This window comes from Rutilus rutilus (assembly GCF_951802725.1).
Source record: "Rutilus rutilus genome assembly, chromosome: 12".
Classification (NCBI taxonomy): Eukaryota; Metazoa; Chordata; class Actinopteri; order Cypriniformes; family Leuciscidae; genus Rutilus; species Rutilus rutilus.
Genome location: NC_140217.1, coordinates 9,207,825 through 9,234,100, shown reverse-complemented (window position 1 = coordinate 9,234,100; position 26,276 = coordinate 9,207,825). Strand labels below are relative to the sequence as shown.

General features: G+C 36.7%; 2 protein-coding genes across 3 annotated transcripts in view; one reads left to right on the top strand and one right to left on the bottom strand.

The window, feature by feature from the left end:
• The window catches only part of col5a2b (collagen, type V, alpha 2b), a 30,889-nt gene extending 12,870 nt beyond the window's left edge, over positions 1–18,019 (bottom strand). The window contains exons 1-38 of one of the 2 annotated variants that reach the window (XM_084426257.1): positions 17,764–17,935; positions 11,740–11,952; positions 11,553–11,569; positions 11,396–11,428; positions 11,236–11,268; positions 10,965–11,018; positions 10,687–10,776; positions 9,678–9,755; positions 9,528–9,572; positions 9,352–9,405; positions 9,134–9,187; positions 8,890–8,943; positions 7,379–7,432; positions 7,134–7,187; positions 6,981–7,025; positions 6,818–6,871; positions 6,383–6,427; positions 5,908–5,961; positions 5,673–5,771; positions 5,547–5,591; positions 5,253–5,351; positions 5,066–5,119; positions 4,809–4,916; positions 4,630–4,683; positions 4,398–4,496; positions 4,191–4,244; positions 3,828–3,926; positions 2,937–2,990; positions 2,727–2,780; positions 2,518–2,571; positions 1,947–2,000; positions 1,758–1,802; positions 1,563–1,661; positions 1,330–1,437; positions 927–980; positions 728–781; positions 222–275; positions 77–130 (exon numbers count right to left, since the gene is read on the bottom strand). In XM_084426257.1, the coding sequence (XP_084282383.1) occupies positions 77–130; positions 222–275; positions 728–781; positions 927–980; positions 1,330–1,437; positions 1,563–1,661; positions 1,758–1,802; positions 1,947–2,000; positions 2,518–2,571; positions 2,727–2,780; positions 2,937–2,990; positions 3,828–3,926; positions 4,191–4,244; positions 4,398–4,496; positions 4,630–4,683; positions 4,809–4,916; positions 5,066–5,119; positions 5,253–5,351; positions 5,547–5,591; positions 5,673–5,771; positions 5,908–5,961; positions 6,383–6,427; positions 6,818–6,871; positions 6,981–7,025; positions 7,134–7,187; positions 7,379–7,432; positions 8,890–8,943; positions 9,134–9,187; positions 9,352–9,405; positions 9,528–9,572; positions 9,678–9,755; positions 10,687–10,776; positions 10,965–11,018; positions 11,236–11,268; positions 11,396–11,428; positions 11,553–11,569; positions 11,740–11,952; positions 17,764–17,854 (2,517 nt within the window). In that variant the 5' untranslated portion in view covers positions 17,855–17,935. Of the gene's footprint in view, positions 1–76; positions 131–221; positions 276–727; positions 782–926; positions 981–1,329; positions 1,438–1,562; positions 1,662–1,757; positions 1,803–1,946; positions 2,001–2,517; positions 2,572–2,726; positions 2,781–2,936; positions 2,991–3,827; positions 3,927–4,190; positions 4,245–4,397; positions 4,497–4,629; positions 4,684–4,808; positions 4,917–5,065; positions 5,120–5,252; positions 5,352–5,546; positions 5,592–5,672; positions 5,772–5,907; positions 5,962–6,382; positions 6,428–6,817; positions 6,872–6,980; positions 7,026–7,133; positions 7,188–7,378; positions 7,433–8,889; positions 8,944–9,133; positions 9,188–9,351; positions 9,406–9,527; positions 9,573–9,677; positions 9,756–10,686; positions 10,777–10,964; positions 11,019–11,235; positions 11,269–11,395; positions 11,449–11,552; positions 11,570–11,739; positions 11,953–17,763 lie in introns of both variants that reach the window. The other variant, XM_084426256.1, reaches the window with a different exon arrangement.
• A 3,229-nt stretch (positions 18,020–21,248) lies between these two features.
• On the top strand, positions 21,249–25,296 carry pjvk (pejvakin; the record flags this gene model as incomplete). The annotated part of the gene is made up of 6 exons (XM_084424964.1): positions 21,249–21,459; positions 22,077–22,272; positions 23,176–23,317; positions 23,407–23,524; positions 24,757–24,900; positions 24,995–25,296. The coding sequence occupies 6 exons, from the start codon at positions 21,249–21,251 to the stop codon at positions 25,294–25,296; spliced, it is 1,113 nt and encodes a 370-aa protein (XP_084281090.1).
• Positions 25,297–26,276: the final 980 nt, after the last annotated feature.

Here is a 26,276-nt window from a genome sequence, read left to right as displayed (position 1 = left end):
AAAAACATATGTTTACAGCTTATGGCATATTATATCAAAGAAATATGTTTTATGATGGATGGATGGATGGACTTACGGGAGGCCCAGCAAACCCAACAGGACCAGTAGGACCTGGTTCTCCAGGTGAGCCCTGAAACACAATACATCAGTGGAATTGTGAATCACATGAGTAAAGAACTTCAGCGAACATCGGTTTTCTCCTGGTAAACTGCTCTACTCACAGCCATTGCTCTGGTGCCTGGAGATCCAGAAGGGCCTTTTGGGCCTTGTTCTCCCTGTAATTGAACAATCAGTTCTGAGTACATCTAAGTAGCAACATATGTAAAATGTACTTTTTAATCAGTACTAAGAAACTTCAAAGTTTCAGCATTGCAGGAAAAAAACACTACGAGGTAGTGCAGACAGGATCAATTAAACACTTATGAATAGTTTAAAGGAAAAGTTCACCCAAAAATGAAAATCATTCCATCATTTACTCACCCTCAAGTTATTCCAAATCAGTTGATGCACCCCATTGACGTCCATAGTATGGAAAAAAAAATACTATGGAAGTCAATGGGGTGCATCAACTGTTTGATTACCCGACATTCTTCTAAATATCTTTTTTTGTGTTCAGCAGGAGAAAGAAATTCATACAGATTTGGAATAACTTTAAGGTTAGTAAAGAATGACAGATTTTTGGGTGAACTATCCCTTTAATTTATATATATATTTTTTTAAATCAAACCTTCTCCCCAGATGGACCGGCTGGTCCAATAGGTCCAACAGGTCCGGGTAATCCCTACACACATAAAATACATATTATTTAGTGTCTTTGTAACCCATGTTGTGTTAAGAAATGGGTCAGAAATGTGAAATATGGATATTTTTTAATTCAGAATTATTGACTGGTAGGTTCAGTTCTTCCTGTATTACAGATCACTCACTCGAGCCCCATCATTGCCAGCCGCCCCTTCAGCCCCTCTGTTACCCACTGCGCCCTGAGAAAACAGATAAAGAATATTAAAACACAAGGTTTTGTGCAAATCAATAAGAAAAACATAGAGAACTCTGTATTGATGTGTTACAGATGTGGTTTCCTTCGCTACTTCACATCGCCACACAGATAATGTTTCACAGATAATATTAGAGAATATTAACTTCCTGCCAAAGGATATTAGAGAGTCATCTATATGTCAGCCATCATCCCTAACAGAGCCTGACCCACCGAGGCATTTAATATATGCAATATTGTTGCGCTGACTGCAAAGCATGAAACTAAAATATACTGTATTTGTCATGCACGTGCAAATGTTTAACATGTGCCAAAGCCTCTGATTCCACACTCACACTTTCTCCTTTAGGCCCAGCTGGTCCAGTTATCCCTCTTTCTCCTGGCATGCCCTGTAAGCCTGGCGATCCTGGTTCTCCTATAGTTCCAGTTGGACCAGGTTTACCCTGCACAGCCATTATTGTTGTCATGTTGATTATGTTGAATTCTATCATCTTTTAGGAAATAAATGGATGCATTGCACCATGCAGCATTCTTGATGATTATTAGCGAGTAAAAATCTGACTCTAACCTTGAGACCATCAGGTCCAGGGGTTCCTAGGCTTCCTTTGGTTCCTGGTAACCCATTAGGCCCTGGATCACCTCTCTCTCCAGGGGTTCCACGTTCACCCTACAAAAATGACAGATAAAAATACTGGGATATTTCTTATGTGCACTGATAAATGCTGTGCTCTGATACGCTGCAGTGCAAGTACAACAGGCTCACCCTTGGACCAGTCTGCCCTGCACCACCAGCCTCTCCATGGATACCCTGAGGGGGGAAAAATCAAAGCCATAGAGTTCTTTAATAATTCCCATTCTCAGTCAGTTTGTGTTCTACCTGTCCAGCAGAAATGACAAGTAAAGACTGGAATATAATGATCAAGTAAAGAGCACAAATAAATGATCAACCCACCTCATCGCCTGGTTTTCCCGACTCTCCTGGTGGGCCTGGGGGTCCAGGCAAACCCTAGACATTTAGCATAATTAATAATAGATTTAACTCTAACAGGGACAAATCATATCAAGTTTACTTACAGATATGTGAATTTTTTCATTTTTAAAAGGGTCATATACATTTTTATTTTATTTTATTTGTTGTCTTCGAGGTCCATGTATATTGTTAGTCAAGTTTATACCAAAATGATTTGTGTGGTACACACAGCACAAAGTTTGACAGATTACAGTACCCCACATTTTAGCTACATTTTTATTTTCTATATCCTTGCATGACCTCCTTTACCTCCTTGACTGAAGTGAATAAATACCATTGTTAATCCTAGGATTCAGAAATCACTGGTTTTGCTTGATTTTGATAGATTGTCTTTTGGGACTAGGGAGGCAGTTTTGAGTTTTAAAACTCGCAGTTTGCAGCTTGAAAAGATCAAGGACAATTGTTCATGATATGACCCGTTTAAGAACATTTGAACATTGAGCATTCAAAGTAATCTCTGACTGAATGCATAACCAAAGAAAAAAGAACATACTTGAAATCCAGTGAGTCCAGGAGGTCCCTGTTCACCTCTCTTCCCTGCTTCTCCCTGAAAATAAATAAAATATACTCAGCCAATGCTATGAGCTCCACTTCTTAATATTTTACCACAACAGACATATTACTTGAGATACCTGAAATAGCTACGTAAGTCGGCCAATCAAAATACATAAATGTGCCATAAATTACTAATTGAAGACTTACGGGAGGTCCTGGAGTTCCCGCTGGACCTTCTTCTCCATCTTTTCCATTAGGTCCCTGCAGGATATCAAATCATAATGATTCACTTGACTCTTAAAATCACTATGCAATACAATACCAGCACTGATGGTCTTTACACTAGAAGTCTTTTATAATAGCTTGTTTTAAGCTTGCCATAGCGATGTTGCACTATAATTGTAAGCCAGGACTTACTCTTTGTCCTGCACCTCCTGGAGATCCTATCTCTCCTGCTTTCCCTGGATCACCCTGAATATTCAGAAAAACTCATTTCATTGCAGGAAAACAGAAGGGAAGGGGAAATCATCACATGAACATTTATAACAAAAAACTCATTATCTTTGACTCTCTATTCTTTTTAGTAAACATTTCAACATGTTTACTACAATATTAATGGGTAATTTGTCCATTAGAGGCATGTTTGTCTACTGAAGCGTCTTCAAATAATGCTTCATCTATATTAAAACATTTATTACATTCTGGAATAAAGATCTGATCTGAGTTGTGACACTGTGTGTGATGGTAATTGTGTGCGATGGAAATTACTTTTTTTTTCTTTTAGAGAAAAAGCTGAATAACCTTGGGCTTAAAGTACTAACCCGTAAAGTTTTCTAGCAACTAATTATCTTTAAAATTATAATAATAATAATGACAGAAGTATAGGAGACAATGATTCTTTGTTGTTAAAATAGCTACAAACTGTACACATAAATACCAAATGAATTAAAAATATAATTTCTTAGCAAATATGAGTTTAACACTTTTCTGTTAAAATGTCAAGATATAGGAGACAGTCCGAAAATGTAACATTTCAACACTTAAAAAAACTCTGTAAAGTAAACTGTTATAATCTATCGTTTGAACTTAGAGTGATGTTTTTTTTTTTTATAGTGTTGTTCTAAATAATTAAAATCAGTAAATCTAGGGGACAGAAAAGTCCCCCTAGAAGAATCACCCTTATGTACTTTTTGCTCACAGAAGGTGTTATGAGATACATTTTAATAGACAAAATGACACATATGAGTAAAATTGAGAATATGATCTTATGGGTTTTTTTATATAAATAAACATATATTAGAGAATTACACTGAAGCCTTTAGGTCCAGGTAGACCCATTGTTCCTGCTGCACCTCTTGTTCCCGTAGACCCGGCTGAACCTGGATTCCCATCATCTCCTGGTCCTCCCTAAGGAAAAAGAACTCTTCATCAAAAGATGTGACAGCACTCACAGAAGTGTTATCTTAAATGCACAGTTGCTTAGAGCTTTTCAGCCATAATAGTAGGCTAATCCAGAAGGCTAATTCCGGAAGGATGTGTTATTGTTTACATGTGTGTAGTTTTGAAAAAGGTTAATGTCAGAGTTTAATCTACCTGAAAGTTTGTATGTTGTGTTTGATCAGACACTTTAAAAATAACAAGATTATTTTAGGTAAAAAGTGCATATATTACCTGTGGCCCTATCTTCCCTTCTGCACCTTGCATTCCCAGGACGCCTGTTAAGCCCTAAAGAGACATGACATAAAATATGTGAACACCATCAGAGATCCTTTCAGAGTTTACACCTATAATTGCATAGGATACAGGGTGTGATACATAATGTTATAAAATGAGTATATTACAGTATATACCAATACAGATCATATCTATTTTACCAACCCTTGCTCCCGGAATTCCTGTTTCCCCAGGTCGGCCAGGGTCTCCAGTTGCACCCTTAGGCCCTGATGAGCCTGTGACACCACGTTCACCCTGTGCACCCTGGGGGGATTAGAAAGAGAATATAGTTTAGCATGAAATTGTATTAAATTGAGAAAACAAATGAGTGGTGATGATGTTGCTGGCATTGTTAGCAGCCTTTGAAATCTTATTGGCTGAGATGCATATTTCTAACCTTTTGACCAGGCAAACCATCAGATCCTGGAAAGCCACGGTTACCTGGAGCTCCCTTTGAAAAAAATAAAACATGAAATATTATTATAAAAAACAAACATGTAAAGCAGTCACTGCAATAATCAGTTTGGATATGTAAGCTTGCATGTTGGTCGTTCACAATAACGTAATGGCACTAACTCTTTCTCCAGCTGGACCTGGGGCTCCAAGGGCCCCTCCGTCTCCTCTTGGACCTCGTTTTCCTTCTTCTCCCATCGGTCCCATTTCTCCTTGGACTCCAAGTGGGCCCTACAACAAAAGATATACCATTTCATCTATATCATTGGATGAATGTTCTGATTACATTATTTCAAACAATTATGAGCAATAATAACAGTGATGCATCCAAATAAATTGTATTATTACAAGGCACTGTCCTGAATGTTGTCAATACTTACAGGCTCCCCTTTAGCTCCAGGTTCTCCTTTAAACCCAGGGGAACCTAAATCCCCCTATGAGGTACATGAAATATATAAATGTGCACAATATGAGAAATCAACGTATCCACCTTGAATATATAAACACAGGAGAAAAGTGATTCCCACTATGGTGGTTATAATATTGCAATTTGCATTGTGTCATTACCAGCTGGCCCTTGGCTCCTGAAAGTCCAGTTGATCCTTGAGGTCCAGGTGGACCAGGCTGTCCAATCAGTCCAACAGGGCCCTGCACACCTGGGATCCCCTATGATGAACAGATGATGATATTGCAAAACTGTCTGTAGCACAAATGGTAAAGCATGATTTAAGTGTTGGAGTTCAAGTCCCTCATCCTAAAAATTATCAATAATAATTGCAATACTTGCCTAACAGTAGCAATATTATTCTACATTATAAGCACAAATTGTAGTATTCTTTGATGAGTGTTTATGGAGCTTACTGCTTGTCCTCTAAGTCCAGGAGTACCATCTGTTCCTGGTGGTCCCTAGAAATGACATCAACATTATAGAAATAATTGAATACACAAAGCATTAGAAAGTAGAATGTAGGACAGGTAAGACTGCACCTGGTTGCCCTGTGGTCCTGATGAGCCCTGCCGGCCTGGTTCCCCCCTTTGGCCTTGAGGTCCACTGGTGCCGCGTGGGCCTGTGGCTCCTGCCTGACCCTGTACAATTTTTTAAAAGAATATTACTCACATTTTTTTATACCTGCCATTAACAATGGTTTATAAATAAAAACTCTAATAATGTACATTTTGAAGGTGCAGCAGATCAACTGCTATGACCATAAATCAGACGTACCTTCATGCCTGGACCACCAGGGAATCCTGGGGCTCCAGTAATTCCCATTGGGCCCTGTAAATGAAATTAGTGTCAGGTTAGATAACACATCAGTCTTTATTAATAGAACATCTTTGAAGATACAGTAAAGGCATATATATGTCTTTAAGGTATGTTTATTGGGTAGACACATGTGAACTGATAGAAGAGGGACTGTCATGCACATATCAGTGTTGTTGTTATATATAAATGAAAACTTAAACCTGAAAAAAAAAACGTACATTTTTTTAATAAATAAAAAGTACTAAAATTACAAAATATTTAATATAAATATATACTTTTTTTTTAAATGACAAAATCATATAGCAAAAATCCTAAAACTTAATCTGAAATTAAAATAAAAACTGATAATATGAAAAAAATATATATATATATTGATATACTATAATAGTATTTAAATAATACAAAAAAAGAAAGAAAAAAACCTTGCACATACCAATGGACCTGGTTTTCCCACATGTCCAGAAAGACCACGTTTTCCCTACATACAGAAAAATATATATATTTACTGATGAAAAGCAAATTAAAGCAAACTATAGTATTAAACTCTCTCCTCCAAGTCCAAATTTGTAATAAATAAAAAAGTTGTTCCAAACCTCTATGAATTTCCTTCTCCTGAACACAAAAGAAGATATTCTAAAGAATATCGGTAACCAAACGTTGACTTCCATAGTTTTTTTTTTTCTTTTTCTCTATACTATGGACGTCAATGAGGCCCATCAGCTGTTTGGTAACCCATATTCATCAAAATATCTTCTTTTGTGTTCAGCAGAAGAAAGAAATGTATACAGGTATGGAACAACTTGAGGGTGAGTAAATGATGGCAGAATTTTCATTTTTGGGTGAACTTTTCCTTTAATGGTTCACTTACCACAGGCCCTCCTGGACCCATGCGTCCTCTCTCACCAGTCATACCAATCGGACCCTGTGAAGAACAATATTTGAATCAAAAAAGTGCAGTTTAGAAAAATCCAATAAAGTGCAGTTTAAATGAAACATCACAATCAGAACTGCAATCACAAAGTGCTCCATACCGGTGGACCCACAGGTCCCATGGTGCCAGGAGACCCAGATTCTCCCTTTTAATGAAAAGAAAATGGCATTTACTAATACAGTCAAACTACAGGGACACAGGTTCAAGAAAATTTTCACATGAATTTATTGGCTACAAAAATATGACCTCTGACCTTTGACCCCACAGCACCTGCTTCTCCTTTTACACCCTGCAGACCTGGATGACCCTAAAATGGGAATGAGATTAATTGGTTTTACTCTGTTTGTAAAATTGTCCTCAAACACAGTTAAAACATTACATGAACTTATGTATTTGGTTTGTACATTTCATAGTAATAAATACTAATAAATATTAAAAAGTAATTCACAATCAGTGCAAAGAGTAAACCAGTGGAAAGGAAGTTCTAATGTAACCCACCTTTGGACCTTTCATCCCTGACTGACCTGGTAACCCTGGAAATCCTCTGGAGCCCTACGAAACAAATCATCACTGGTAAGGATACACCGTGACTAAGCATTTACTGTGCAGTATTTATGGAAATTCTCATTTTCATCCCTGATCCCTGTCAGCACCATACTCGTTTTTTATAGCAATTGCATTCCTCTGGTGTTTTGATTTGTGTAAGCATTAGCACAGCACAGTGATTCAGTCTGTGAGCCACTAGTTGGCACCATGGCGTCTTGCATTCTGGCTTAATTGCTTCTAGCTCCCATGAATTAATTAGTCATTGTTTACATCTGTGTTTAATTTGTCATTGTCTGCCACACTATTTAAGTTCCACTCTTTGATTAAAAATGTTTCTCTCTCTGCTCACTTGTTCTTCCTTGTGCACTGCTTGAGTCATCTTGTAATTATTATCAGTTGCGCTGTCATTTAAGCCTTTGGTTTATATTTGAGTCTGTTTGACATTGTGGTCATCTGGAACTCTTTAACATTACTCTATAATCAGAAAGAGCATGTTTTAGAACTTTAGTCCATTTAGTTTAGTTTAGTTTTCACTCAATAGCAATCCCAGACATGTGTGGAATTTGACATCGACTTGTAAAGATCGCCAGAAGATTGTGGAAAAAACGATTGTCAAATGTTACATTGTTTCTAACTTAAAGTCAGGGTTTGGCTGGTTAACACGGCCCAGTTACCCAGGCTAACATTCTGGCTAGGTTCTCTCAAAGTTATGAACTAAAGTTCTTCCAGTAACATTAACAGAATGTTCGAAAGTTATCTGGTCTTTAATAATGCTCTCAAAAAAATTTTATACATCGTTCATGAAAAGTTTTCTTTCAAGAATGTTTTAGTTGAACGTTCATCTCAACGTTTTTTAAATGTTACGACTCAGATAACATTTAAAGTAGCATTCCCGTAATGTTGAAGAACGATAAAACTGGAATGTCTCCTTAACATTTAAATGTAAACATTTAAAAACTGGACATTCACAAATAACGTTTTCATCAGCCAAATGGAAACACTAGGAAAACGTTCTTTGAATATATATTTGTCAGCTGGGTCGCCCATCCTGGTTGACGCTGGCTAAAAGCCTTCTCTGCCATTCAAAAGTAGAAGTACAATATTGATTATGACCCGACCAATTATGCTTAGAAGCCTGGAGTGGATCTTAAAATGTGCATACTTGGAAATCTAAGAGGAAACTCAAACAGGCTGTATTGTATTCATGCATTCACAAACAACTGGATGCATCTGTTCCATTTCTTTGAGATGCATTTTTAAAAGCTGTACTTCTTAGAACCTGAATCACTGGGGAAAAAAACAGTGAGATGCATCACATTAGTCTGAGATGTCTGTCTGGGGCGGATTTGGTGATGTGTCCAGATGATGTGAATAGCCCATTAATCTATACTGCACATAAGGAATATTTCAGCAGCCATGTCTATGAAATGTCCAATATAATATCAACAGCAGCATTGTCTTACTTGAGAGCCAGGGAATCCCTTTTCTCCTGTATTTCCAGGGGGTCCAGGCTCACCCTGTTACAGAGAGGAACAAAACTGTGTTATCATAAGCACAGGGAAACCCATCTTACTTCTGTGAAGTGTATTTAAACTTTGTAACATGTACATGACAGCATTTTTTAAAGATTGGACACCATATTGAATAAACTGCTTTCCTATGATGCTTAAATAACGAAATCACTGGGTGAATTGTTGGTCTACTCACATCTGGACCAGCTTTTCCTGGAGGACCATCTGGTCCCCTTGGACCAAAAGAGCCCTACAGAGAAAAAAAAAATTCTTTATTGCACAGTAAGTGACACAATTGTTTTTCTTGAACTGTATGGCATGGATGAATATTAGAAACCTACAGGCACGTTGTGTTAATTTACCAGTAATTGTCAGAATATTTATCATGGCGTAAACTAAAGGCATTAGTCTTACCATGGTCCCAGGATCACCCGCATCTCCTGGCGCACCTTGTGCTCCTGTTGGCCCCTGAGTGACGCAGAGGGAAATAAATTTGGTGAAAACGTGCAGTGTGAAAAAACGAAGGGAAAAAAACATTGAAATGATGACATTCATTACATATAGACAGCACCAAGCTTGAGAGAACTTACTGGTGGACCAGACGGGCCTGGTTGACCTCTTGATCCTGATTCACCCTGATCTCAACAAAGATGTTATATCTCAGTTTAGTGGTTCTATATGGCAATCCAGCTAAATATTTATTTTTAAAAAGTCATTATTTAATGTGGAAAGATCCTTACCGGTGCTCCAGAGACCATCCCCGCCATTCCGTGCTTTCCATCCTGGAATCCAGAGGCCATTTGAGAAGCAAAGTGACTCTGTAAAACATAAATGTCACCATAGATTTACAGATCAGCAGATTAAAGTCACCATGAAATCAAAATTGACTATTCTTGTTTTTTAAAGGAATATTGCAATATTTATCCGTGCACCTCATTATTTTTTAAAAATGCATGTGCCCTTGTAATCTTTAATCAAACTTCTCCTCCTTCTTTCAGCAACATCTCTTCTCTTCTCTGATGACGTGTTTATTGACATGAGGGCGGGACAACCGGTCACTCATATGAAATCAATCAATAGCAAACCACAACCATCCAACGATCCAATAAATTCCAGATGGAAAAAATCATGACCCACCCTACCATTTTTCTTGTTAGAGAGGCCGTTTCACTGGGATATACGTCTCAATAGAGTGGTGCAGGCTTGACTTATTTTAGTAGGCCAAAACCCCAGAAAAGAGTTATATTACCCAGAAAGTACTGGGTAATATAAGGTACATGGGTTAAGGTTAGGTTTAGGGGTAGGTTCAGAGTTAGTACATAGTTATTACCCAGTTATTACAATTACTATAATTAGCATAATGAGTATGTACATGCGGTAACAGGACTGTAAAATAAAGTGCTACAATGATTTCCACAGTCTGTCACCTTATAAAACACTCAGATCAAAAACTGTTGACCAGAAACACTGTTGCTCAGTGTTGTAAGGTCACCATGAGATCAAAATGTATCATTTTGTATGGAATATTGTTCCATTTATTATAGATGACTTATCCATGCACTTAATTTAAAAAAATTATTTGCCCTATATAATCTTAATTCAAAAATATGAACAACTATACGCTATACATTATTTTATTTTTATTTTTTACACTTTATCTTCATTTAGTCGTAACATGCATTACGTATTCAGATCAAAGTAACACGTTTTAAAATTCCAAAACCAGAACAGATAATATCACCAACTCACCCCAGGCAGTGAATTGCCCACAGGACCAGGCTCACCTGGCATGCCTGGGACACCTGGCTCTCCATCAAAACCAGGTGGACCTGAGACACCCTTCACAAAAACACATTGCATGTCAAATTTTAACAATTTAACTGTAATTTACTACTTTACACTATGTATTCACTCAAAGTAATTTTGACTAGCCATGACTTCCATGCAATAAGAAAGTCTTGGGTGTTTCTGAGGTGAAAAAGCCAAATAACAGAATACAAATGACTTTAAGGGTAAATGTCACATACTCGTCTTCCTTTGCTTCCTGGATATCCTGCTCGGCCGTCTGCTCCTGGGGGACCCTGTTTGATGTGACACAAGATAATGGACATCACTTTGATTGACAGGGAAAGAGTAGGGATTCGAAGAAGAGGAAAAAAGATTAGTGTGTGTGTGTATGTGTGTGTGTGTGTGTGTGTGTGTGTGTGTGTGTGTGTGTGTGTGTGTGTGTGTGTGTGTGTGTGTGTGTGTGTGTGTGTGTGTGTGTGTGTGTGTGTGTGTGTGTGTTATTTTTTTCACCATTGATCCTGGACGCCCAGGTACTCCCACAATCTAAAAAAAAAAAAAAGAATTCAAAATAATAAATAACAATTTTAACACTATACTGTCATATTATTATATCTGCCACAAAATAGTGCATGGACATATGATAGACAAAAGCATAATCTTATAGACTCACATAAGGAATGTCACCAGGTTCACCTTTTTGGCCCTGAAAAAAAACATGCAGGCCTAATCAAAACTTTATATATATTAATATGTGATGGAAAAAAACATTACATATAGACCTAACAAATGTTAATCTATATGCCTGAATTTTAAAAGTATTCACGTACCTTAAACGCAATTGTTTCTGCAAAAGAAACACAGAATATAATTAAATTAATTCAAAGACTTAATTATAATAAATATAGCCTAATAAATGACAAATAAACGATCTTCCCTCTCTCCTCATCTAAATGAATTCCCTTTCCGAATCTAATTGACGTCTGCCCTCTAGCGGCCGTTTCGTGTAAGACTCACCGATCCTTCCACGCGCACTGGCGAAGGTTTGACACACAGGACAGCACTCTCCCTCAGGGATGATGAACTGTTCGCATCCCTTCAGCTCCTCACAGCGGATCTCCTCACAGATCACCTGGCCTTTATCACAGACACAAAGTCTGCACGGCTCTGGCTTCCAAATCTCATTATCGGAATAATTCTGATCACCGTCTTTACATTTTTTCGTGTCCTCTGTTCAGACGAAAATAAAAACAGACATAAGGAGTTTTCAAAGATCAGTCATTTATATCATACACAAACATTACATTCTTTTAAATCACATTATCACATAAAAAAAATGAATAGCGTAATTATGTAGCTATTTATTTAAATTGGTAATATTTTTACTCTTAGCTTCCAAAATTGTTGCTTCCAAATTATAGCCTTATTCATTTATTCATTTATTGATTTATTTATTTACCTACTTATTGTTTGTGGTGAGATTGGTTTATGTGAGATATAGGCTATTGCTGAGAAAAGCATTTTTGCCAAAAACAGCAGCAATTCACTCCGCCAGCAGATGGCGTCAAGCGTCAAGAATCATTTTGTTCACATCATCCTAAAATTCCACTTTGGTTATGCTTACTGCTAATATTGTGGTAGAAACTCACAGATTTTCCTTTATGTCTTCGTATACTGAAAGCTGACAGTCCTTACAAAAACTTAGCATGCTAACCACAATACCCACCACAACTAGTGCTACAACAAACATTCTTTGTTGTTGTTGTTTGTTTCTAACAGTCGTAACATGGTATCACTACTCTCATCAAGGGAAAAAAGGTAATAAAAAAAAAAAATCACAAAGACTATGATTTTTTCTTACATTGTTTGATGGACATGCCAAATCTGCACTATTAGCAGATAGCCCAAACTCTTGTGAGTTTTCTGATTGTCTAACTCACGCGGACCGCGGTCAGATTGATCGATCGATCCATAAATATAACACATTGCTAAAAAGACGATAATTTACTGTACTCTCAGAAGGCATTGTTAGTTATGAGGAGGTACCATTTTTAATTTCTTCATTTATTTCACATTGTTGCAACAGTCAGAGCCGGAGGAACACATTCAAGCTGTTTGTCTGTCTATATCAACATATAAAGTAAGTGTCTGGGCATCACAGACCCCTCAGAGGGAGCCTCATTATAAACCATTGGTCTGGTCCATAATTTGTCCTTGACAAGGACATGTGTACGTAGCTATAATTATAAGTTAAAGTATAAAGTAGCCTACTATGGTTTAGACTCAGACAGAACTAGAGCAATGCCACCATTCATCCAGTTGTGCTTGCCCTGGTTTAGCTGGTGATCACATCAAATGCCACACCCTGTAATTGAGGTCTGACTGCAGCTGGAGACCTTCAGTCATTTTTCACTCAGACTTTTGAGGAGGATGCACCTCTTGTGTAGGCTACCACATCAAGAACCACATATTTAATATTTTTTTCTGTTCTTTTTTTCAAAGTCAAATGATGGTCTGGTCTGTCTATACAGTAGGCTACACCTTTCTGTCTGACCAACATTGCTTTAAAAGATTTCTCTGTGCTTGAATGGTTTAAAACTTTCTTCACTTTTATTGCTTATCTTGTCCTTCCATCTCTGTTTCATACAATATTAATATTGTCAGACACAATCAGCACCAAAATTCTGTTCCTACAAGCCAAATTCGCACTATTAAACTTGAAAACTTTTACCCCCGGTTTCACATACAAGGTTTAAGCCTAGTCCCAGACTAAAATGCATGTTTGAGCGGTTTTAACTGAAAGCAACTTACACTGACATATCTTAAAATATGTCAGTGGAATTGTTTTGTCTCAAGATGCACACCAGTAATATTTTTTTTTTTTTTTCTAAGGCATGTTTATAAAAGCTACTTAAAAGTCCTAATTTAACTAAGGCCTAATCCTGGCTTAGTCAAAGCCCTGTCTGTGAAACCCGGCCTTAAACTTTTAAACTGTTAAAGTCTAGTTCAAAACATAATGCAAAACTGAATAAGACAGCAAGTTGCTACATTTCAGTAATACCATATTGAAATATACCAAATCAAAAAAATTTGATACAGTATTTTTTTTACAATCACTAGGACCAGTTTCTTAATACTTGTCACTTTTTCAAAACTCTTCACACGCTGAGCACAACATGTGGGCTTTGCCACAAAATGCATTCAATGACTTCTTTCAAATGATCAAATCTCACGATACAACCACTACCAAAACTATACAGAATAATTTGCGCATTACAATACTCTTTTCAAAACTGTTAAACTCTAAAAACCTAACATAATACAAAACTGAATACATTTCTACAGTAATACCATATCGAAATAGCCTATATTCTGAATCTAAAAAATGAAATACTATCAAGTAATTAGATGTAGCCGAACACATACACAGGTGTTATTCTTTCAGTTTAATTACCATCTATACTCTACAAAAGGGGACAACTTAGAAAAAATGGTGTACTTTAATGTGAACATAGGCCATATAATATGCAGCAGTGAATTCTAAACATTAAAGAGGTTTAAAGAAAATTTACAAAGGAAAACATACTGTAATGCTACCTGTTGTTAGTGTTTTTAGGTCATTGTTTTATGAGTGACAAAGTGTGTCTGTTGGGTGAAACATTTGCTAGTGTTATGGAAGAATGGCTTGATTTGAGACATGTATGAAGTGTTTTGGTAGTCTTTGTGCATTTTACATGTAAAATTTACTGCTGTGTCAAGCTGAAAGTTATGAGAACTGTGTGAAAAGTTTGGGGTCCCAGCAAATGTAAAATACAAAAACTGTAATACTTGCGGAGGAATGCATGATAAATGACCTAATATATCAGCAGTCAGAATATTGACCACAGTTTTATAATAAACGCACCCGAGGAGATGCCGAATTAATTTTCCTTCATGTCTCTTTTAAACCCTCTCATGTTGTCTGTGTTGTGTTTGTCTGTGGCTCTGAGCGACAGCTTCAGGCTGAGTAACTCTTCTTGATTAGATGCTGTAGCTAGACAGAGACGGTAGACAGAGTAAATGCCGGTTCTGATGCTCAAAGTCTGTCGCATTAGAGTCTATACTGACGGCTGGCTTCTGCTGTAATCAAGCAATAATGTGTATGACTATCTGAAAGCCTTTAATACAGTGCGTCTAGTGCAGAAACACAGTGGAAGTGCAGACAGCTTTATGGAAGGGAAGAATTATTTTAGGAGACATTTGTTGCCCCTACTTTCATCAAAGGCGTTTGTGACAGCTGTAATTGTTTCAGTAAAAGCCCAAATTATGTCATAAAGACATTCCAAGCAATTAAGAAGACTTAAGTGAAATTTCTCTGCACTTTTCAAAATAACAGACTTTGTGAGAGAAATAACGGAAGTGAGCTCATAAATATTTGAAATATAAATGTATACATTCTTAGCAACAGCTCAAAGTCCCCATATTAAATATCTGTGACCAGGGCACTCTTGCCAATGGCCAGTGACTTAAGAAAATATACTGGCCATAAATATTTTTTACCATCCATGAAACAAATTTATCCTTATTGATGTTACAAACGTTATTCAGTCAATAGCAATGAGTGATTGTTCTTTATCTTTTGGTCTTTGATTAACATTAAAAACACAGACAGCAGGAGGAATATTAGGTTGCTGTCACTTTAAGAGCTAATGCAACTGGCCAACTGCCGATTGACACCATTTCATATACTCGCCAACATTCTATTACTTGCATCAGGCGAGTGTTCATTTTAGGACCTGTCTGTGACCATGTAAATATGCTGAAGGCCTGAAATAATAGTAAATGTATATTATTTTCAGTCTTGTCAATGGCATTGGTGCAGTAAAACTACTACCAGAAAGACACCTGCTGCTACTCAGCTGTATGAAACTGGCCTTTTTAAAGCACGATTGTGAAAAGACAGCAAGTACCAATTTAGTGGAAAAGCACATGGGTTATTTTCGGGAAACCACAGCGGCCTCTATTATAGGTTCTGCTTAAGGTTAGCCTGTTGGCAACTTTTATTTCTGTCGAAGCGAAAAGGCACGCCCTCTGTCTGAAGTTTTTAACAAAAATATCCTCTTTGGAATGTACATGTCTTTACTATATACTCATGTATAGAATGGACATTGTATTTGTCATTTTGGTGCAAGCAATGTTTCTCTACAAGTCCTGTATTGCAGACCCTGTGATTGACATAATATCCTCCCAGCTCATAAAACATTACGAGCTGGCTCTCATGACGTGTAACCATGGATAATTACCCTGGGAGGGTCACACACGTTGTTTTATGTAGTGTATATTAGACTAGACCGATGTACATCAAACTAGGGTTGGAGTGTGACTGCATGAATTTACCCTGCAAAATGTAATATAATTTTAGACTTGATCCTTGATGACCTACCCAACAATACTGATCAATATCTTTAACTGAACTGGATGTCTAACCCAAATGAATGTGAAAACATCATATTATTTTTTATATTTTATTTTAGGATTTTAGGCAAATGCATTCGCCACATGATTGGGTGTGTCTAGCATCTCTTTTGGAAAGAACTTTGACCACAATTGGTGGCTTGCTTTGGTTTAGAAAAACCTCACATCATTACACGCAAGGCCATGAAATTATGCCTTCAGCCCCGATAGAGCTGACAAAGCAGAAGATCAGGACAATTTAGCTTTCACAATTAAATTAGAAATCAAAATTGTGCTAATTAGCAAGAAATAATGCTATTGAGATCAAAAATAAGCTGTGCAGATAACAGGGAATGTTCTCAGAACGTTCTGGGAAGGTTCACTCACACGTTATGAACAACATTCTTTCAATTAACATGAATAAAACGTTCGTTATTATCTGGTCTTTAGCACAAAAATTGTATATATCATTCATTGAAGGCTGTTTTCTGAAATGGTTCAGTTGGTTGGTTTCTTACTGCTTGTTTAAGAATGCTCAGAGAACATTCAAAAGTAAGGTTCCCAAAATGGGTGAAGATTGATGAAATGTTTCCTTAATCAAATAACCAATGGAATTTTTTTTTTTTTTTTTTTACATTTTAAAAATTTGACGTTTGAACGTTCAGAGAACAGTCAGAAATAATGTTTTTATTACTTAATACAAAAGCAGGGATTGCGTTCTTCATCTAGCATTAACTTTCTTCAGCAATAGGCCTATTCCATCACCTCATTTTTTTTCATTGCAGTTCATAACATAAATGGACTAAAACAACATCTCCTCTGTGGTGTGTTTCCCACATCCATTATTATTGATTAGGTTTAATAAGACGAATTAGGAATAGTTTGCCCCAAAAATTTAAATTCTGTCATAATTTACTCACACTTATGTTGTTCATTACCTGTATGACTTTCTTACTTCCATGGAACACTAAAAGAGTTGTTAGACACAATGATCACTGCCTTCCAATGCCTCTTTTTCCCATAATGAAAGTGAATAGGGAATTAGTCACTTTAAAAGAGGCTAAATAAATTCTTTCTAAACTATATGGTAAGACATTAATAGCCAATTGGATCTTACTTGCTCTTAAATTATCATAGTGTCCCACTTTACCTGCATTCATAATTTTACTGCAATAATACAAAATGAGATTTTATTATTTAACAAACAGAGTAAGAAAATTTAGTTCACAGTCATTTTTAATCTACAGTAAATGAAGCACCTTAAGAAAAACTTGCTTTTTTAAACATAGGGTAAAACAGAAACAGCAATCATTTAAACAGTTATGAAACACACAACAGTTTTTTCTGTAGTGGCATTTATGTGTGACACTTATGTTTCACCTGAATTGCATAAAGTATTCAACATGATCATTCACTAAGCTATTTTTACTACTAATTGCATTTTTAAACATATAATCTTACACTGTCCACAGATGCATGAAAAATCAGTTGAATGTCATATTCAAATGCCATGATAAAAATGACATGAGAGAAGCTGTTCTTACTGATATACAGAGTATCTCTTCACCTGCTCTGTCAGGTTAGTAAAGTATGAGGCAGGTTACTCACCGGTCTTAACATCCTGGCACGTAATCAATAACACCTGGGCCAAACAGAACCCCAGCCATACAGGTATCCTGAGGTGATGAATTGCGGTCATTTTCACGACAGGGGGGCACAAGCCTTGCCTGTGCCTGCCACAGGAGGTAGACTGTTAAAAAATCACAGCTTCAGCATGCGCTCCACAAGATGCCCACTGTACCCGAGAGAGCGCAGCTGCCAACCTCTGCGCAGACGCTCCCTGAAGACTCCAGGCAGCCTGTGCACCCCCGCCCTGTGGTTCTCCAGCCTCTCATCTAGCTGGAGCAAAAATAACTCGAGCCTCCAGTTTTCTTTAAGATCATGCACACTTGTGAAGAACGTGAAGCAGAATGCATCATGTATCACTGTCATAACACTACAAAGCTCTCCAGCATCACTCAGCAGACACCATTTAATTATAGGACAATGTGCAGTGGGTTTACTTACTTTCTTAGATGTGTAGAATAGGTAAAAACACAATCATTTGGTGTGTAGATTCTACAGTGGATCATATGCTAACCTATTTGTTCATATTAGACACTGTAGAGCTTGACAAACTTTCTCTTTTTTTTTACTTTTCGTTTACACTTTATTTTACAGTATGTGTTACAGTGTACTTACCCAAGAAAGTACTATGTGTTAAGGTTAGGTATAGGCGTAGGTTCAGGGTTAATACCTGGTTATAACCCAGTTATTGTAATTTCTATAATAAAAGTGCTACCGCTTTTCACTAATGTTGTATAGGACAAAAAGAAACAGCAATCATTTAAGTTATGAAACACAAAACAGTTTTTTTCTGTTGTGGCATTTATGTGTGACACCTATATGTTGCACCTGAATGCATAAAGTATTAAAGATGATCATTTGCTAAGCTAGTAAACATGAATTAGTCAACACTGTCATTAATATTCATGAGTTAAAACTCATTAACATGAGATATTCCTATCAGTCTTTCGCCTTGTAACGCAAGGATCTGAGATGAAGATCATGATACATTCATGAAAATGTATATGTAAATGTAATTTAAATATTGTATAGCCCAAATGTGCAATAAGGTTTTTGTTTTTACTTATACAATTATAAAACATTCAAAAGTTTGGGATCAGAAAGTTTGGGCTTTTAAAAAATGTATTAATTTATCAAAAGTGACAGTAAAGACAATTATACTGTTAAAAAAGATTTCTGTTAAATAAATAGTTGTTTTGAACTTTCTATTCATTAAAGAATCCAGAAAAAGCTGTATCAAGGTTTCCACAAAAATCTTAAGTAACACAACTGTTTTCAACATTGATAATATTAAGAAATGTTTATTGAGCAGCAAATAAGCAAATTTGAATGATTTCTGAAGGATCATGTGACACTGAAGACTGGAGTAAAGATACTGAAAATTCAGCTTTGCAATCACAGGAATAAATTGCATTTTAAACTGTATTAAAATAGTAATACAATATATGCCGTATATAGGCCTATACAGGAATATTTGTTATTGTAATAATATTTCACTGTTTTTAATGTATTTTTGATTTTACACTTCTTTCAAAAAGTCTAAGTGTACATATATAAATAGAACAACCATGTTAATGTGCATCAATCTTAAAATCAATTGAATTTAACTGCATGGACAAAAAGCACTTTTCAGTTTTCAAAATATCTTCTTTTGTGAAAGAAGGTCACAGGCTTGAAATGACAAGAGTAAATTATGACACAATTAAAATTTGGGGGTAAACTATCTCTTTAGTAACAGAATGTTACCTCTAAAGAAACTTTGGTGGGCGGGGGTTCATTTTGAAACCAGTACAGGATTGGTCATTCATACTCGGCCAGCCTAATTGCACAAATCTTTCTACATCTGAGAAGGCAAATTACTCCGAGACAATGTTAGACTGTTTCCCTCCAATTCATGTCATACAGTTGTTTGTACAATTCTAAATGAAGAAGTTTATTCCCATTGCAAACATTCTCCCACCTTATCGTCATAATTGCCTGAGTAACAGGGTGACTTCAGGATGTTCTTGGCTGGCCTCACAAAGTATTACTGTACATGCCTACAGACTGTGTTCTATAAACAACTCTTTACAAAAGCTCTTTTTTCCCCATTAATGTTTTACCAGTGTGCCTTCAACAGTAACGGACCTCAGTTCTCTCCAGCCATCAGTGGACATAAAGAGAAGCTACATGAGGTCATGAGTGAGTGAGCCGTTCCGTAAATACATTCTAGCCAAATGAGCCTTGGACACTGCAGTATAGACATATTCTAACAAATTACTTTATGCAGACTCACAAGTTGACTTCCTTTTCACAGTAGAAAGTCTCCACATGTTTTGTTAGTGTAGGCAAAGGAATCTTGGTTCAGTTACGAGGTGAGAAACACCTTTTAGTTGTCTTTAACCACAGTTTATTTCACCATCTGTGAATCACTGCAAACATTTAACTTGTCCTAAAAATGGACATTACACATCATCACAGATTGTAAATTTACCCAAACATAAGTTAAACTCAAAGAAGAAGTTGCTAGGCTATATTCTGGTAAAACATAACATATGATTTATCTCTTACATGTTGTTTCTGTGCTACTTTTGAAGTATTACTTCTCTCACTGAAGCATAATGTAACAAGAAATAACTGAAACAAAACAAAACAAATGGTAACACTTTACAATAAGGTCCCATTTCTTAACATTAGTTAATGCATTGACTATCAACACAAATATAACTGCTACGGTATTTATTTATCTTTGTTAATATTAGTTAGTAAAAATAGGCCTACAACTGTTCATTGTTCATGTTAGCTCAGGTTCATTAAATACGATTATCATACAACTTTTGATTTTAATTAGCCTATGTATTAGAAATGCTGAAATTAACGAACTAAAATGACTAAATGGTTTAGAAGTAGGCTATTTTTCATTGTTAGTTCATGTTAACTAATGTAGTTAACTAAATGTTAACAAATAGAAATGTATTGTAAAACAAAGTGACCACAAATATTCTTCATGTAAACTAGTTTGACCTTATTATGCTATACAAAAGAAGGTAATCAGATATGCAGTGCGGTCTAATGTATAAACTTAAACCTCAAGTTAAGTTTATATGTTCAAATTACAAGCAATAGGTAAACTACAGAATATTTAAGATAGGCTAATTATATTCTGTTTGCAAATTAAGTGAAGCAATAATGAACAAGCATTAATAAGGTCATTATACTCACTTTAAACTCTGGAGGGAGTGACTTATAACAGATGTGATGGTGTCAGGTCTATTTTTTAACCCGATAAGACACTACACATATGGCAAAGAACATCCTGATCAGCTTACAACCCCTTTATTATTTATGATCTGGTTGAACAAACCCTAGTAGCACCTCTTCAATATCATTTAGCGATGTTTCCACACAGCCAGCACCAAGTCAAATTCAGACCACTGTGAATGAACATACAAAGACACGAAATGCTCAAGCTGCGGTGAACTACAGTCATGTTTGCGGCAGCAACTAAGAACTTTGTGAAGCAGGTGGGGAACACTGGACGGCTGGTCCCTGTGCCCAGTCTAAGTGAAGCGGACCGATATCAACCCCTCAGTCTGGTGACGAGGAAGAGGAGACGACATTTCTGGAAGAAGACCAAATATGCCACAACCCCCTTCTCCCTGAAAGACATACTCGTGGGAGAGAAAGAGATCACAGCAGGTGAGGAAGAAATGTTTCATAATTTGAAATCAATTAAAATAACTCGATGAGTATAGGCCTACTAGATGAACAAACACTTGATTATCATGCCTTCAATTAGACATTCATAAAGAATTGTATGTGCATCGTTGCGTAATATGTTCTTACAACATGCATAAAAACAGTTATTATATAATGTGTATTGAAATTGTTTGGCATTTTATGCGTTATAAATGAAGGTATTTTAGCATTAAAGGGATAGTGCACCCAAAAAATGAAAATTCTGTCATCAATTACTCACCCTCAAGTTGTTCTAAACCTGTATGATTTATTATTTTTTCTTCTGCTGAACACAAAATAAGATATTTAGAAAAATATGGGTAACCAAACATTTGATTGGCTTCCATAGTATGGAAAGAAAATACTAAAAAAATGGGGCCCATCAACTGTTTGGTTATTAACATTCTTTAAAATATCTTCTTTTGTGTTCAGCAGTAGAAAGAAATTCATACAGGTTTGGAACAACTTGAGGTTGAGTATATGATAACAGAATTTTCCTTTTTGGGTGAACTATCCCTTTAAGTGCATACTGTGTAAGTGATATCAATCAAGGGAGTGTATTTCTCTCTGGTTGACAGGGGTCTCCTCATATCAGCTTCTGAACTATGAAGACAAGTCTGATGTTTCCCTAAATGGGCGTTTGGGCAATCATCTGATCCACGAGGTGGGAGTAAACGTGAGTGGTTCAGATTCTGTGGCGGTAAAGGCCTCATTTGGAATTGTGACCAAGCATGAGGTGGAGGTTCCTACATTACTCAGGGAGCTCAATGCAAGGTAAAGGACACATTGTGTATATATTTTTATACAGTTAGACAGTTCCCGCACCTCAAAATTGGATGAGAGCTGGTATTTAGTCTAGCAGCACTAGGACTTTTCACTGTTTTGTATTACTCACTTTTTGCACGTCACAGACAGGCTGTCAGTCTGTGCATTTAGTGAAGATTTTTAAAGTGATTATTTTTACAGGTTATATTGTTATGGAAGTACAGTATGTGTGACAATTACCTGTATTTATAAGTGAGTCAGAGACATTCACTTAACCGATTCATTCAAAAACATTAATTCAGGAACAAAATACAAATGTAATGCGCAAAGGTTGATTTTGCTTTGACCCCATCAGGAACTATTATCATTGGTATAGCAAAAATTAAGGAGCCCCTAAGGGGACATGGTGATGGGAAACTTATGACTTGACTCCTGAAAAATATTGTGTTTGCTTGCAAAATTGTTCATTCCTCCAACAAAAAAAAACAAAAAAACATTTGGTAACAAAACTTTTGTGTTCTCTCGCAAAATGATTGCATTCCCCCGGAAAATTTGACTTCGCTCGCAAAAATTTTGTGTTCACTTACAAAATGTTTGTGTTTTCTCACAAACCTATTGAATTCCCCTGAGAAACTTTGCCCTTCACTCATAAAAGCTTTGAAATATAGCTTTTCCTCCCATATCATATTATTTCCATCATCATGTCCCTAAGGGGCTTCATAAATATTGACAAAATAACAGTCATAATTGGGTCTCAAATTTAAGTTACTGATAATGTAACAGATAAGTTATTTCAGCGGCTGTGATTATTTGTGGCAGCACTCTTGCTCATAAATGAATCAATACATTCTTACATTCTTTTTCTCACAAATCTTTCTGTCTATTCTCCTCTCATTTCTTTTTAAATATCAGGAAAGTGGACATTGATCACTGTTTGATCCGTCAGTCCAAAGAGAATGGACGCACTGTCCTGTGCATTGTCATGGAGAGTATTCGCACCACACGACAGTGTTCCCTCACCGTCCACGCTGGAATGCGTGGAACGACCATGAGGGTAAACAAATGCAATTGTACCCCCGGGCCAAATTATATATGTGGCTGTGAAATCTGCTGTTCTCTGATGCTTTCTATTATCCAACACAGTTCCAGATAGATGACGGTCGAAATCCTAAAGGGCGAGATAAAGCCATCGTTATTCCAGCCCACACGACCATAGCATTCAGTGTGCTCGAGCTTTATGTGCGTCTGGATGGACGTCTTGGTAAGTATTAAATGACTGCATAATTCAAGTAATGAATAATAGTAGTCATTCTATTTACACTGAAATACAAAAGTTTGGGGTCAGTAAGATTTCTTTTAAAAAACTTCTATTCAGAAAGGATTCATTAAATTGATCAAAAATGACACTAAAGACATTTATAAGAAGCCCCTAAAAGGACATGGTGGTGGAAATAGCCTATGGGATGGGAGGAAAAAATATATTTCAACGCTTTTGCGTTGTCTCGCAATAATTTTGCGTTTCCCCAAGAAACTTTGCATTAGCTCACAAAACTACGGAGCCCCTAAAGGGACATATGGAGGTAGTAAAAATCTGAGATAGGAGGACAAATAATAAGTCAATGCTTTTGCGTTCTCTCACAAATGTTTTGCGTTCCCCCGAGAAACTTTGTGTTCGCTCGCAAAACGTTTTGCGTTCCCACGAGAAACTTTGTGTTTGCTCGTCGACCTTTTGAGCTCTTCTCGGCGGGAACGCAAACGTTTTTGCGAGGGAACGCAAAAGCATTGACAAATAATTTTTCCTCCATCTCATATTTTGTTTCCTTCATATGTCCCTTTAGGGGCTCCGTACAAAAGTTTTGCGCAAACTCAAAATTTATTGGGGGAACGCAAACATTTTGCGAACGAATGCAAAGTTTCTGCAAAGTTCAAAACATTTGCGAGAGAACGCTCTGACGTATAATTTTTCCTCCCATCTCATATTTTTTTCTTCACTATGTCCTTTTAGAGGCTCCGTACATAATGTTACAAAATATTTATATTTCAAATACATGCTGTTCTTTTGAACTTTTCATTCATCGAAGAATCCTGAAAAAATGTATCACGGTTTCCACAAAAACTGTTTCTCGAGCACTGATTTCTGAAGGAAAAACTGAATCCTGGAGTAATTCAGCTTTGCAATCACAGGAATAAATTACATTTTAAAATATATTACACAAGAAACCAGTTATTTAAATAATAATAATATTTCACAGTATTACTGTTTTATTGTATTTTTGATCAAATGAATGCAGCCTTGGTGAGACTTTCAAAAACATAAAAAATTATCTTACTGACACCAAACTTTTGGGTATATACTATGGAGTTACTCTGTATATGAATCATAGATGTTTTTTAGATTTAAACATTTTCAGAAATTAGTTGATTTTCAGATTCAAGTAGAGTCTCCATCTGTTTTTTTCTTTAACTAATGGCCTTTAATGTAACTTTGGTCAGACATATGTGTAGCGCCAGAGTCAATGGGAGGGTTTGAGAGGGAACAGATACGTGACCAGCTCGGGGGATTCATTGGCCGCTTTTCCTTTGGAAGACTCAGGAGATTCCTGTCGGGAATCATCTATGGGAATCCTTTCAGAGCAGGTGATATCATTTCTGTTGTCAAATATATCTGTAATATTTAAAAAAATCTTGAAGAAGTGTTCCAAATATGACTCTTGATTTATGCTTGCTGTAGATGACAGGACATTTGAAGAGCTCACTCACTCTGATATGTACATGGACGATGTCGTGACGGACTACTACGAGAAGGCCGCCAGCATGACTGACCTGTCCACGGCCTACCTGCGGGATGAGAAGCACATACGTGTAAATCTGCTCAACCATAACATACCTAAAGGACCGTGCGCCCTGTGTGGCATGGGGCATCAGAAGCGCGAGACTGTCTATGGCTGTCTGGAATGCTCTTCGGGGGGACACAAATACGTCCGCCTCCACGCTGTACCATGTTTTGACCTCTGGCACAAAAGTTTGAGGTGAGAAATGGCTTGGAGGAACTCCCAGGGTGATTTTCACGCAGACCTTGTGCAATATGACCACAAGATGTAAAACCATCATCTTTAATTTCAGCAAAAACACAAGAATGTTCTTTGCTCAGTCTTAGTGGCACTGACATTGTTAACCAATGATTTGTAACCCAACAAATGACTGTAAACCAACAAATTCGAAAGAGTTTGACCTCAATCTGATTATTTATTACGTGATTAGTTTAATGGTTTATATATTTTTTCCTTGTTTTATCACAAATTCAGCTGTTTGAATGAGAGGATATTATTATACCCGTTGCATCTTAATTGTTAAATAATAATTAGGTCACACTTTACATTACATTACATTCTTTATAGGCATCTATATGTTCCATATAGAATCTTTAACATCCAAGGAACCTTTCCATTGCACAAAAGGTTCTTTATAGTGGAAAAGCAGTTCTTTAGGGGGCGTTTACATGACACAATTTTCAACAAAAAAAACCCCCAGGAAACTTCTTACGCGTTTTGGCCATTCATTTACACGACAACAGCGTTTTGGGGGCCTGAAAACGGAAACTTTTGAAATGGCAAATTTGTTGAAAATTATACCGTTATCTTCTCTGTGTAAACTACAAAAACACGAATTTGTGAAAAAGGCAAAGCCATTTGAAGGCAAGCCTGCAACCTTAGCCGTAAAAAGCTTAATGCCTGCTAATGCTGCAGTACTCAGGGAAGGAGACAATAAGCGTTTTTTTTTAATGGATGTCAATGGAGGAGAGGCTTCACTACGCTAAATAAATCGCTTTTGTGAGGAAATAGCTTATCGACGCCCATTGGCTAATCTTCAACATGTTTGCTCTAAAACATTCATTTTGGATTGATCTATTTTTAGAGTTTACACCCCAAAAAATGCTGTTTTATAAGAGAAGTCACGGACAGTTGTGCAACAGGTATGATTCAGTTTATGGCACTTCTCATTTATTTCTATGG